This window comes from Parasteatoda tepidariorum, chromosome 1 (assembly GCF_982258835.1).
Source record: "Parasteatoda tepidariorum strain Cologne lab strain chromosome 1, Ptep-v5.0, whole genome shotgun sequence".
NCBI lineage: Eukaryota > Metazoa > Arthropoda > Arachnida > Araneae > Theridiidae > Parasteatoda > Parasteatoda tepidariorum.
The window spans coordinates 112,413,399-112,427,181 of record NC_141755.1 but is presented as its reverse complement, the minus strand read 5'-3'; the positions used below and the strand labels follow the sequence as shown (position 1 = coordinate 112,427,181).

At 32.9% G+C, this 13,783-nt stretch overlaps 1 protein-coding gene across 13 annotated transcripts in view; it reads left to right on the top strand.

The window, feature by feature from the left end:
* The window catches only part of RyR (Ryanodine receptor), a 286,011-nt gene extending 277,160 nt beyond the window's left edge, over positions 1–8,851 (top strand). For all 13 annotated transcript variants that reach the window (XM_087150450.1, XM_087150444.1, XM_087150445.1 and 10 more), the window contains 8 exons: positions 255–401; positions 2,557–2,688; positions 3,579–3,627; positions 4,751–4,858; positions 5,028–5,092; positions 5,884–5,984; positions 7,249–7,300; positions 8,630–8,851. In XM_087150450.1, coding sequence (XP_087006576.1) covers positions 255–401; positions 2,557–2,688; positions 3,579–3,627; positions 4,751–4,858; positions 5,028–5,092; positions 5,884–5,984; positions 7,249–7,300; positions 8,630–8,737 — 762 coding nt within the window. In that variant the 3' untranslated portion in view covers positions 8,738–8,851. The remainder of the gene's footprint in view (positions 1–254; positions 402–2,556; positions 2,689–3,578; positions 3,628–4,750; positions 4,859–5,027; positions 5,093–5,883; positions 5,985–7,248; positions 7,301–8,629) is intronic.
* The last annotated feature ends 4,932 nt before the right edge of the window (positions 8,852–13,783 follow it).

Here is a 13,783-nt window from a genome sequence, read left to right as displayed (position 1 = left end):
TCTGCTTTCGTCTGCGCTCATTATCATATTTAAGATCCTATTCTCGAACCATTCAGATTGTGCTCCAATTTTATTTGAAGATCTGTCGTGGAAATTTAAAAAAAAATATATAAATATTTTCTTAAGGGAAAAAAAAGAGTTTGTTTAAAATAATATTAAATTGTGATGTTAATTTTGCTTATTCATTTATTTATGTGTTATGAAATGATGTGATTCAAATTATTTAATGTAAAGAAATTTTCTATTGTTTGCAGGCTTTCCTCTACAACACTTGGTACTTCACGTTCTCAGTGATGGGAAATTTCAACTATTTTTTCTTCGCCGCACATCTGCTCGATATTGCTGTTGGATTCAAGACTCTAAGAACCATCCTCCAATCCGTCACTCACAACGGAAAACAGGTACGGTTTATTATTTTGCATGTTGTTATTACCATATGTATATTTAATTATTATTCATTTAGTGCACAGAATACTTTCTTCAAAAATGGAAAATGACGTTATAAGAAGACTTCGTTGTATGTCACACAATGCTCCAATTAAGAATTTCATTTTAATCGAGACTCTGTCCTGAACTTAAAATAGTTTATTGTATTCGCTTTATAGGACTGCAATATTCATATCAATATTCAATATCAGTTTATTTCCAATTGTACTTTTATGATACACAAAACCAAAAAAAAAAAAAAAAAACATCAAGTTTCCAGTATATTAATTATCCATTATATTCAAATCCGATTCCCCCCCCCCTCCTGTTTCAATCTGATTGAATTTTCCTTTGGTTAGAGATGACATACTATTCAAACGTGCCTATTGTATTTGTTACGGTGAAACACCGAAATCTGGAGAATGAGAACATTCACCGGTGAATGTCAACATTCACGTAGTCGCTTGGTGTATGTCCGAAATATTTGCTAAATACCCTTATTTCTGACTCTCACCGGTGAATGTCAACAATCACATAGTCGCTTTGGTGAATGTCCGAAATATTTGTTATATCCAATTTTATATTAATTTATTCGTTTATATTATATTTATTTGATATATTTATATTTATTCTATATTTTAATACATACTGACGATAGATTAGAAGAAACATCAGTGTTTAGAGTATCGGGCAAATATATACCGGGCAATGGCACTTGACCTTAAAAAAACATCAGTCTAGGGTTAAAATATCGAATAAATGTAATTATATCCACGAATAAATTCATATAAAATCGAATGTAATAAATATTTTGGACATTCACCAAAGCATATCTGTGATTGTCGACATACACCGGTGAGGGTCCGAATGTACAAGAATGTATTGAAATATTTGATCTTTCACCGACGTATTTTGGTGTTTGTGGACATTCACCGGTGAAAGTCAACAACCATCACCGATTTCGGTCTTTCGCCGTGACATATATTCATTAAATGGATTAAACCATATTCTTGAGTCGAGTTGCCCTCTCACATTATTAACGTATTTTCTGGTTGGGGCTTCAATTTTTTTTCCTTATGATATTTCAACACTTTTGCTTACTTTAAAATTTGTTTAGAATTATTTTAGACAATTGAAAAAAATGTTAGTGCTCTGAATCCAATATCAACCAAAGAGCCATTCGTCATTATTATTTATTAATTTTTGTTATTCAATTTTCGGTTGATTGAAAATAACTAAGTTGTAAAGTGTACTCATTTTTATGTAAACATTTTGAATTACAAAATTTTTAAGAAATCGGTTGAATAAATGAAAACTTTTAAATACAACTAAATACTTCTAATACGCACTACTTATATATGCGATATTTTACGATAATAATAGGATATCTTACAACTCGAAAACTGACTGATTTCGTTCATGTTTAATACTTTTTCATTTATAATTTTATTGTTTAAAATGATATAACAATTATGATTTTTATAAACTACTTATAATAATTATTTTTGAATAGTTGAGTTTTATAATGTGTGCACACATATTTTGATTCGGTTAAATGGTGACACATTTCGCAAAAAGTGATTTTTACTTCCCAACAACGGTGTTCCTGGCATAATCACTTGAGAGAGAGAGAGTCAGAAATCCTGCAGAGAATATACGGTTTTATAACTTAAAATATGCTGGAACGAACTTCCTTTTATTTAAGCAGTTCATTTCATCAAACATCATACTCACTGTACAAAAATAACACGATATAAAAATAAATATTGAGAATTTCATGGTTCCCTTAAAGTCAATTTCTTATTATCCTCGACAAGTGTGGTAGTATTACTCCAAAAACTTCTACAAGATTTTTGAATTAAATTGTTTTAGAAAAACTTCTGTTATTTGTTTTTGGATGTGTAAAAGGATTCCTTGAAATGGTCACTTTGAAAATGACCATGCCGGTTTTAATAACGCAACTTTAATGAGACAAAAACACAGAGAGAACTAAACTACATAATATATAAAACAAACAAAAAGTAAGCATTTACTAATCACGTGATTTCATGCTGCCATCTATATTTTATTTTGAAAACTACTTTGAACGGAAACACGATGTCATGTCTGATTTTTTTTTTTTTATTGCAGCTGGTGTTGACTGTGATGTTATTGACTATAATCGTTTATATTTACACCGTCATTGCATTCAACTTCTTCCGAAAGTTCTATGTTCAGGAAGAGGACGATCAAGTGGATCAAAAATGCCACAACATGTTGACGGTATCTCTCTTTTTCTCATTTTGCTTCAACAAAAACAGATGCTTAAACGTTGTGAAATATTCTTCTCGATTTGATTAAAAACAAAACAATGCTGCCAACATTTAAAAATGTGTTTGCTTTATCGTTTTGATTCTCTTCATCGTACAATCTTTGGAAAGATCTACATGTGAATGCATTATTAAAAGTTATCCATAAGAATTGTAGTTCGAGGAGAAATTAAATTTGCAGAAAATGCTAAAATTAAGCATGATGTATGTGAAGACCCTATTTAAGGGTTGCAGGATAAATACCGTCCCATTAATTTTTACCGATAACATAAAACACTAAAATTATAATCAATTGAAAGTATAAAGATAATCACAATTCTTATGACTAAAGTTTTTGCTCTGCATTGAGTCCACATTGTTTGGAAACTGCATCTTTTCCAAATAGACAATCACCAGAAAGTGGTTTATTACTACTTAAAATACAATCCATAGCATCTTTTGATCAACTGTTTAAAAGACAATTAACAACAATGTGTAAAATGAAGTTTCTTCTAATAATAAAATTAATTCTGAATTTTTTATTCTGATATTATTTTTAATCTGATAAATATTTTTTATTAAATTTCAATATTAAAAGAGTGTTATTTACGTACGTTAGTTATATACGTAATTATATACGCAAAGAGTAATTGTATACTTAATTATTTACGTATTTACAGTACTATTTTAATAACTGAATAATATTTTATATTGAGTTTCATTATTAAAGTAGTGGTATTTAAGTACTTAATATATGTAATTATGTACGTAATTATATACCTAAAGAGCTTTATTGACGTATTTGCTAATACTATTTTAATGCTTGATTAATATTTTTATTAAATTTCATTATTATTTTTGCAGTGTTTTGTGTTTCACTTATATAAGGGAGTAAGAGCAGGCGGTGGCATTGGTAAGTAATATTCAAATAGGATTTGATTTTTAAGTGTTGAAACTGATTTAGTTTTAAATCCCATTTAAAATCACAATTGATAGGAATAGAGCCGTGGTGTGGCTCAGAGGGTAGAGCTCTTCTAATGAGGTGAACGGGGTTCAAATACCACCGATGGCTGGTCGTTACGAATTCCACACCCGGCTGGCGTCGATCACAGTGCTGGCGTAAAATATCCTCAGTGGTAGACGGATCATGGGTTAGTATCCGTTTGCCATCAAGCTGACCGTGGGAGGTTTTCGTGATTTTCCTCTCCGTGTAACGCAAATGCGAGTGGACACAAATGGGTTCATTAAGAAACTTATTCAGGATGCAATCGTACAATTCCTCGAAATCTAGGGAAGAAAAATTTATAATTTGTCTTTAAGTGTTTTTAGTTTGCATAGCTTATCAAAAAAAAAAGTATTTTAAAAGAAAATTATACAGAACACAAATATTCAGCTAAAATGTGTTAGTTGAAATTATGGATATCGTCTGAAAAAATATTCGATGTATATTTTTAATAACATTTTTCAATAATGCAAAAATTAAAAAAAAAAATGAACAGGATATTTTAAACATTTTAATGTATGTTTTCCGCTGGTTTCACCCTTGAAAAAATCTCCGTGGTTGGCCCTCGCTGATACTGCATATTTTATTTTGAAACCGTCATTGAACAGCAGACCCAATTTTCGGGATGCGACTACTCATCTTCAACTCCGCCATTTTGAACCCAATACAGAAGACAAGGAAACTCCTGGATCAAGTAGTGGGAGAAATTTGTCTTCGTGGGGGACTCATTCGCATTTGCGTTACATGGACAGAAAAGCCACGAAAACCTCTCACGGTTAGCCGGATGGCAAGGGAACTCTCACCCATGATCCGTCTGCCACTGAAGATATTTTGCGTCAGCACTGTGGTCGGTGCGAGCCGGATGCGGAATTCAAATCGACCCGGGATTCGAACCCGGTTCACCTCATTGTGAGGCTAACGCTCTATCCCTTAAGCCACCCCGACTATAATGTACTGCATATTTAACATATTTGAGAATGTGATTGCATTTCCGTATTGTGTTAATGTGTTGAATTTTGTGTATTTTTTAAAGGTGATGAAATTGATCCTCCTGATGGTGATGAATACGAGGCTTATAGAATTCTTTTTGACATCACTTTCTTCTTCTTCATCATTGTCATCTTATTGGCTATTATACAAGGTGGGTTGTTTATTTCAATAAATTGTCTTATTTCACTTATTAATCTTATTATTGTTTCTTTCATTTAAATGCTTCATCGCTTCAATAAGAAATCCTTCTCTCTTTTTTTTAAATTTTTTATCAACTTCTGTATGAATCAAAATTGATTGTTTAAAATACTTGAACACAGGTTTGATCATTGATGCATTTGGTGAGCTTAGAGATCAACTTCAAAGCGTCGTCGATGATATGGAGGTATTTATGTTGCTTTTTATCCTCATTCTTTTCACATATTTCCCCTGCAATGCAAGTCCATTTTAGTCATAAAATAGGCGGTATTTCTTTTCTAACGAGATATTAATACAGCTAATTATTTGTCTGTTTTTATATTTTTGAAAAATGTTTTTTTAGAGCAATTGAAGTTAAAAGTATTTTTTAGTACAATGCAATACAATTTATACACTTCTTATTTGTACTTATTTTTAACGTATTGCATTACAATGTTAAGCCATTGACTCAGGAGCGTAAGCAAGTGCAAACAATACAGCTGTAAAGAATCATCTGATAATTACAATTTTACAGAGAGTCCGTCTCATAATATGGCCAGGGACTGTAATTAATAGTCATTCCCAAATACTATAATTATTGATACTTGTGTATGGGATCATTAAAGTGATTCAGGGTAATATTTTTATTTTGAGCGCTGAATTTATTTTTAGATAATAGTGAATTCAAAATTATACGTCTGAATTGAATACATTAAAAAGATTTTACGCTACTTTTCGTTTCGTAATATTTTATGAAAAAAAGAAATATTGCAAGTCCTAATTTATTGAGATGATCAGGAAATTCTTGAAAATAGTTTGTTCAATGTGTGTCTGCTGCATGACTTGTATTGAATGAGTTCTCAGAAGCTAACAAAAGAACGACTTTGATATTCGAATGAAATTCAACACGAATAGAGCATAAGTTAATAATCGGTTTTAGTTCATTATAGCTTCTTGATTTTAAACACGTTTCTAAGTGTATTTTAAACTTCTTTTCAGTCTAATTGTTTCATTTGTGGAATTGGAAAGGATTATTTTGACAAAGTTCCCCACGGTTTTGATACACATGTTCAGAAAGAGCATAATCTCGCAAACTATATGTAAGTATTATTATTTTTTTCTTTTTTAACCTTCCTAAATGTCTCATCGGTGTCATGTCGGTTGTTCTCTGAGTTTCAACTGGGTGGGGTTATATTTAAATTTATTTGAATGCAAACTTTTAAACCGAGTGGTTATTTCAATTTAATATAAAACAGAGTTGCCAAATCTCTACGGCATCATACTTTGTTTTGAAGTCTATTCCACCCATCATTTAAAAGAGCATAAGAAACGCTACTCTGTTCTCTCTCGTGGTTTTAGTTAATGGTAAGCTTTAAGTTGGCAAAACTACGTGAGAGCTTCAGTTTTTAATGGACTCAACAAGACAAGGTATTTCGCAAAGTTGGCATAAAATTATGAACTGGATGATTATTTAAGTTTAATCGTCGTATCTTTTATATTTGGAGTTCATTTATCTCTGCCAATTCCATGCAGCCATTTGTTCTTTATTGCGATCACCAGCATGTAAGCAATATAATTTATAGCCTAATTTTGGCTTAATTAGAACACCCAAGTGCGCAACAACCAGTCATTATTGATTTAAAAGTATGTAACGAATAAAGTAAATAGAAATAACAGATCAAGTGAAATGACACTTCACCGTTCAAACCAGTCAACCGTCTATCCATGTGATCGGCTCCAGCCAATCAAAATTAAAAACGGCACAAAGGTCGCAAGGAAAAATGTGACGCCACAAGTATAAGTTGTCTTAAGTAAGAACTCCCCCAGCTATTCGTCTGGACCCGTGGCGGTGACTATGTTAACGAGATATAACTATTTCATGTAGGGGTCACTGTTTAGGACAGGTTTTGGTACGAGTTGGCGAGGGAAAGGGAATCTTTTTCTGAAGTATATTGTGTTAGCTTTAGAGTGAAGAGAAGCTAACGCCCCTGAAATACGCTATTCTTGTTGCCATAGCAGCAGACGGCCTCAGACTTTGTTGTGGAGAGAGTTCTTACCGTAGACAAACTATAATCTAGGGCTTTAGGTAGTCCAGGTACAACACTGACGATATCCTATGTTTTTTTTAAAGGAAAAGCCTATGAGGTATCCTGAGTATTTTTTTAAAATATTTTTGACGATGACGTAGACTATTCTCTTTCGCTATAGATTTTCAAAATGTATCTTTCTCTTCGCTATCCTTCATTGATCTTGTGATTCCAAGACTATTTCGCTAAATGTTTGAAAATAATGCTTCAATACTGCGTTTGTCTGGCATAAATTCTATTTAAAATGAACTACTTATTTTAATTCTTATTGTTTTAGGTTTTTCCTCATGCATCTCATCAACAAACCTGACACAGAATATACTGGTCAAGTAAGTGTAGTTGGAATAATTTTTTTTAAAATTATTTGTCTTAATATAAGCAACTGTATATTTTTCAAAATTATTATTATTTTTTTTTTTTTTACGAATTTATGAAATTTATTATTAAAATTTACAATTTTGGAAGGTCTAACAAATGATCAGACTGCGATGATTCGTTTAAGTGCTGTTATTGAGTGATAATTTAGTTCTTGTTTTATATTATAATTTTTTTAACTATTGAGAACAGTTCTACTTATTTATTGTCTTTAATATTCTTTTTTACAACTGATTAAACTACAAGTGATATGATCTTCCAACGGTTTTTAAAGTAAGGTCGGCATTCCTTGGGAGCAACTGCTCTCAACTGCAGCTGTGTCTTTTAAATGTTTAACAAATCGCCCGCCATGCACCGGTCAGTGATGCGTTTTCAGTCGGCGTAAAACATGTCTGCTACAGACATTCACTGGCAGATTCGTGAAGTAGCTTATCTCCCTGCCATGCTGACAGGTAATTTTGCTACTCTATGACACTGACTCTCTCCGCAACTCAAATCCCAGGACTCTTTACGCTGGGAAGTTTTGGTCCGCCCCTCCTTACAGCCCAGACCTCGCTCTGAGTGATTTTCATCTTTTCCGATATTTCAAACATCATTATTGCTGCAATCATTTGTGAATACGTGACCTCTTAGTGAACGGAGCAGGTTGCAAAATTGTATGAAGAGGGTATTCTAAATCTAATGATAAGCGTTTTAACAAACTTGGTGAACACGTTGAAAAAAAGACAAACTTATGTAGAATCTGAAAATAATGTTGCTTCTTGAAAGTTTTCTTGCCTTTGGTTTTTTTATTTTCTAACGACCGTTACTTAAAATGCACACCTCGTCACTTTAATGGTTAAGTTTTTTATTCTGGAATCTGTCACTCAACTGCTAAAAAAAAAAACTACATTTCACCAGCCCTAAAGAAGAAATTATGGTCAAAACAGTTGAAATATTTTTTATCTTCTATGACATTTTTTTAAAATTTTTATTTATTTTGAAGTAGATTTAGTGTCTGCTATTTCCATCTTAGTCAAACTCAAACTTTGATGTAGAGAGCATAAAAAAATCCACGTGGTTTTATAAGCTGTATAAATAATGAAACAAATCTGAAATTCTGTACGATAAACTTTTCCATGTTTCAAAGTTTTAACTATTAAAAAAAGTTAAAAATTTGAAAATAGTAAGCGTCATATTGAATACAAACTATTTTGAATAAAATTCGCAGTTGGGTGACTTCCAAGTTAAAAATGATTCAAGAGTGTTTGAAAGCTGATTCATGATTTCTCTTATCTTTTCAGGAGACCTATGTGTGGGAGTTCTATCAGAAGAGGTGCTGGGACTTCTTTCCTGTGGGTGATTGTTTCAGGAAACAATATGAAGATGAACTGATGGGGGGAACTAGCTAATTCAGAGTTTTATTCTCTGAATTTTTTTTAAAAAAAAGAGTGGTGCTGCATAACGATGTGACTGTTGAACATTTCAGCAATTGTACATGCTAATAAATAATTTCCTTTTTTTTCCTTCTTCTTCCTTACTTAATGGAGTGGAAAGAAATACATATCTGTTGAACAGACGAAAGTGTCTCGTTTTTCAAGAATGGATTTTATGTTATCGTGTGTGTATGCAAGAATTATTTTAAGATAATAATTGAATGTCATATTTTTTTGTAAACTTTAAAAAAATGTCCCGACGCTGTCCTAAAACTCGGTACAGTGTTGAACCATATTGTACAGTGTTGAATATGAAACATTGAAAAGCAAGCAATGTTAAATCGTTTAATAAATCTTGATGTGGACAACTTAATATATACCTATTTCTACTATAGCCGGACCTTAAATTTCTTGATTGACTGTTCGATATATGGATATTAGGAAGGAAATAAACAAAATTGTATTTTGCCAATTTTAATATATCACAAAGAATAAGAATGTCTCAACGCATTTTATACGGAGTGTTCCCATTGTACATTTTCAGAAAAAAATATTTCTTCTAATTATTATTATTTCTATAATCCTTATAATTATTCTTATAATTCTAAGAATATATAAGAATTATAATTCCTGTAATTATTCTTATAATTAATATTATTTGTTGCGCTGTGTCGATTGCTTAGACAATTTTTCTGGGTAAAAACTAACAGTGAGTTGGAAATGAGGTAAAGCTCTCCAAATGAAATATACGCAACTTACCAAAACATTTTGCTCTTTCTGACACAAAAATGCCAATCTAAATACTTGCTTGAAATCTGAATTCACAATTATTCTGATTGAAGGCAACAATCTTTACGGAAATGTGCAACTCATTGTCATTTCTGATGCCTTATAAAGCAATACATTGTCTTCAAATAACCGGTTTGTGGTAGAAATAGGTATACACGACACGTATTAGTTTCCAAACAAAAATAATAGAATATTAACTGTATATAATTGTTAGAAAAAGTTGTGAAGTCAAATGTGCAAAACAGATAAGATGATAAGCGCATTTTCGATGCAAAAGTTAATAAACGCTCATTTGACCGGTTGTAATATGTTTAGTGTTAAAACTTTCATTTTCAGGTTCAACAGGTTTCGACATTTTTAAATGATGTTAACAATTTCGAAATCTGTGCTATACATAATATTATACTATATAATATGCTATCCACGTTAAATGGTCCCGCAGTGAACGGAGTGTTAAGACACGGTTCCCAGCAGATCACCGAAGTCAGGCATCACTGGCTGCGGTCAGTGAGAGGGTGGGTGACCACTTGGATCAGTATGCGTAGGGACCGAGGGTATGCTGTATGGGTCCTCGTTAAACTGTTTTACCGTAATGTGCTCGACTTCGCTTGCAGGTCGTCGGGCTACCGAAGCGGGGGTTTCATTCCCTCTGCAGAGGATCAAAATGATGTTGGCATGTCTTTGGATCATTCTCAGGGATGTTTCCCAGTCCGTCGCCAATAGCCCATTGTGCAGTTCTAGTGCGACGTCAATGAACTACAGCAATGATAAATGACATCACTCTGAATCTTTATGAGTGTTGTTTTTATTAGAAATATTATAAAAAAAATATTGTTATTATTTGTTTTCTCAATTTAAATTTTATTTTCTTGATTAGATGACACTAATGTTTCTTGAAAAGTAAATGTGGGGATTGTTTATAGAATTTAAATTAAAAATTTGTGAGACTAGTTATAATGAAATAGCTAAAAAAAATGTCAAAATCAGGTTTTTCTATCGAATTAAAAATGAGAAAACAAGTCTATTTTTTGACACACCTAAACTACGTCATCTTTCTAAAGACGTTGGAGGGTGATAAAGCGTATATATATATATATCGAAATGAATATACCCCGCGGCTCTTGTTTTTGTCTGTTTGTTTTAAAGTGTTCGAAATTTCAATGAGTTATACTTTTTGCTAGTATTTACAAAATGGATTGAATTATTATCATACAAAAAACTTGAAATGTGAGCGCTCTAGCTACGCGGAAAGTAGTAAATGATTAATACTAGCATGACCATCCTATACAATTCTCTCTTAAATGCTTCAACTAGCTGGAAAGTGGTCAAAATTACAATGATCGATAAATTTATTTTGTTAATACTACGGCCATAAAATTTCTATGTAATGGCCAGGAAATGATAGAACTTATGTAAATAATTATTTTAATAACCTTCAAAACAAAGTATTTTTTTATGTTAAGTATATATTTTTATGATAAGTATTCTTTTGTTGTTACAAAATAGCCCACTTTTTAAGTTTAATTTATAAAATAAATCTTTTTAAGTTTGATTAATAATTGTTCGATAAGAAATGTCTCTGACTAGGTCATTTTATAAGCTCTAATATAACAAAAGTGAATGATGAAAAAAGTAATGCTAAACATATTCTGTAGTTTAAAATTCAGTTCAATCATTTTATTAGGATAAACAAAATGTTCTGACATAAAATGATAATAATTAAATATTTCTTAGGTTTAATAATTTAAAAAATAATAATAAGACTTTTAAGCGAGGCAAGTCATAACTGTGATCGGAGCCTCCTAGTACAAAGAAGGAAAAAAATTGAAGACAAAAAAAAACTTATTTGTTATTTTACACAGTTAATAAAAGTTGATTGTTAACAACGAACTTAGTGACTGAAGGTGAAAAACATATTACATAATCATTAAAACAAAAAGATTTTTCAATATTTTGAAAGTTTAGAAGCATATCCATCATGCATTAAAATTCGGGCATGGAGGTTAACGATGAACTATTGCGTTCATTTTAATATGCACAGCCTTTTTTCCAGAATTTATTTCTTCTGTAAACACTTAATAAGATATTGAACGTGTCTGTGAAAATAAATGGCACAAAGTTGAACGAGACTACCCTATTTTGAAGAAATCACTTTAAAATCTTAACTTTTTTTGTAGTACATAAGACATTATTTTAACTAACAAAATGAAGTAGAAAGTTTGGATTGTTATTGCAATTTTATTGTCAAGTCATAACTAAAATGCAATGAATAGAATAAACTAATTTACATTTCAAATTGAATACTATTTGTGAACACAAAAAAGCAAACCTTTATTAAAAGAAATTTAAAAAAATACTGTAATTTAAATGACGATTGAAATATAATAAATAATATTTAAACGAATGATACTGAAAAAAAAGGTAAGGAAGAGAAGAAGAGAGCCACTGTGGGAATCGAACCTAGTATCATTGGTTACGGTCAATGAACGGGTGGGTAACCACTTTGATGAACACATTATTCAACTATTCTTCGTTAAACTATTCTACAGTAAAGTGTTCGGTCATCGGATTATCAAAGAAGAAACCCTCGATATAATATCAAAAATGCCTTCGGGAGACGTGGTGGCTCAGGGGATAGAGCCTCCCAATAAGATGACACGGGTTCGAATCCCTGGTCGATACGAATTCCGCACCCGGCTGGCACCGACCACAGTGCTTACATAAAATATCCTCTGTCGTAGACAAATCATGGTTTCGAGTTCGCTTGCGGTCAGGCTAACCGTGGAAATGTTTCGTGATTTTTCTGTCCATGTAACGCAAATGAGAATTAGTTCCATCAAAAAGTCCTCCCCGAATGCAAATTTCTCCCAATACTTGATCCAGGAGTTCTCTCGTCCTCTGGATTGTGTTCAAAATTACAAGATAACGGAATCTTTAGTAGTTGTAAACCCAAAGTTGGGTCGGCTGTTCAACGACGGTTTTTTTAAGAAAAATGTCTTCGGATCATTATAGATATTTAACCCATACCGTCGCCAATAGCCAATTGTGTTGCTACGTAATGGAAGTACGACTACTAAATATTTAACGTGGGTGACCATGTAAATTGCTTCTCCGACAAACTGGGTCGACCCCATAAATCAGGGATATCAGTATTATGTTCAGGACGACTTCCGCGGAAACACAAATTGAATTTATTAGGCTCAAAACGTCTTCCTCAACGGTTGTTTTTACCAGATTATCCAAAGTTTTAACACAAACTGTTATTCTCCAAACAAAATACGAAAGTTTGAGCCACATTGTGGGAACAAGGCTCGAATCCCAGCGATGACTGGTCGATAAGAATTCTGCTCCCATCATTCGCATTGCTTAACGTAAAATATCTTCAGTCGTAGACGAAATATGACTCCATTAGCTTTGTGGCTAACAGTGGGAGATTTTTATTGCTTTCTTCTCCATGCAACGCATATGTGGATTAATACTCTCAAAAAGTTCTACTTTGTCTTGAACCAGAAAATACTTTTTGTTCTGTTTTATAACTGTCGATTAATAACAGCCGACCCAAATTTTTTGGGTTTACGACTACTAATGTTCAACTCCGTAGCCTTGCCATTTTGAACCCAATCCAGAAGACAAGGGAGCTCCTGGATCAAGTATTGTGAGAACTTTGCCTTCGTGGAGGACTTTTTGATGGAGCTAACCCGCATTTGTGTTACACGGAGAGGAAAACCACGAGAAAAATCCCCTGGTTAGTCTTACGGCAAGGGGACTCTAACCCATGATCCGTCTACCATTGAGGTTATTTCAAGTCAGCACTGTGGTCGGTGCAAGCCGGGTGCGGAATTCGTATCGACTGGGATTCGAACCCAGTCGATTCATTTCAAAATGACAAGGGTCAACTCCATAGCCTGTAGTCGTAACTTTTTTTACACAAAAAAATGAGTCGCCTATTTAACTCCGGTATTAAAATAATATAAAACTAGCGAGATTCGTCGATTACTCCCTCCTCGAGTCGATCACTTCTCACTTTACCCATTCGATATTCAGTCCCGTTGTGGACTGATCGTTAAGACACGGTTCCCAGCCGATCACTGGCTGCGGTCAGTGTGCGGTTGGGTGATCACTTGGATCAGTCTGGGTAGGGACAGAGGGTGTGCGGTATGGGTCTTCCTTACACTGCTCTAACGTAAAGTGCTCGACTTCGCGTGCAGGTCGTCGGGCTGCCGAAGCGGGGGT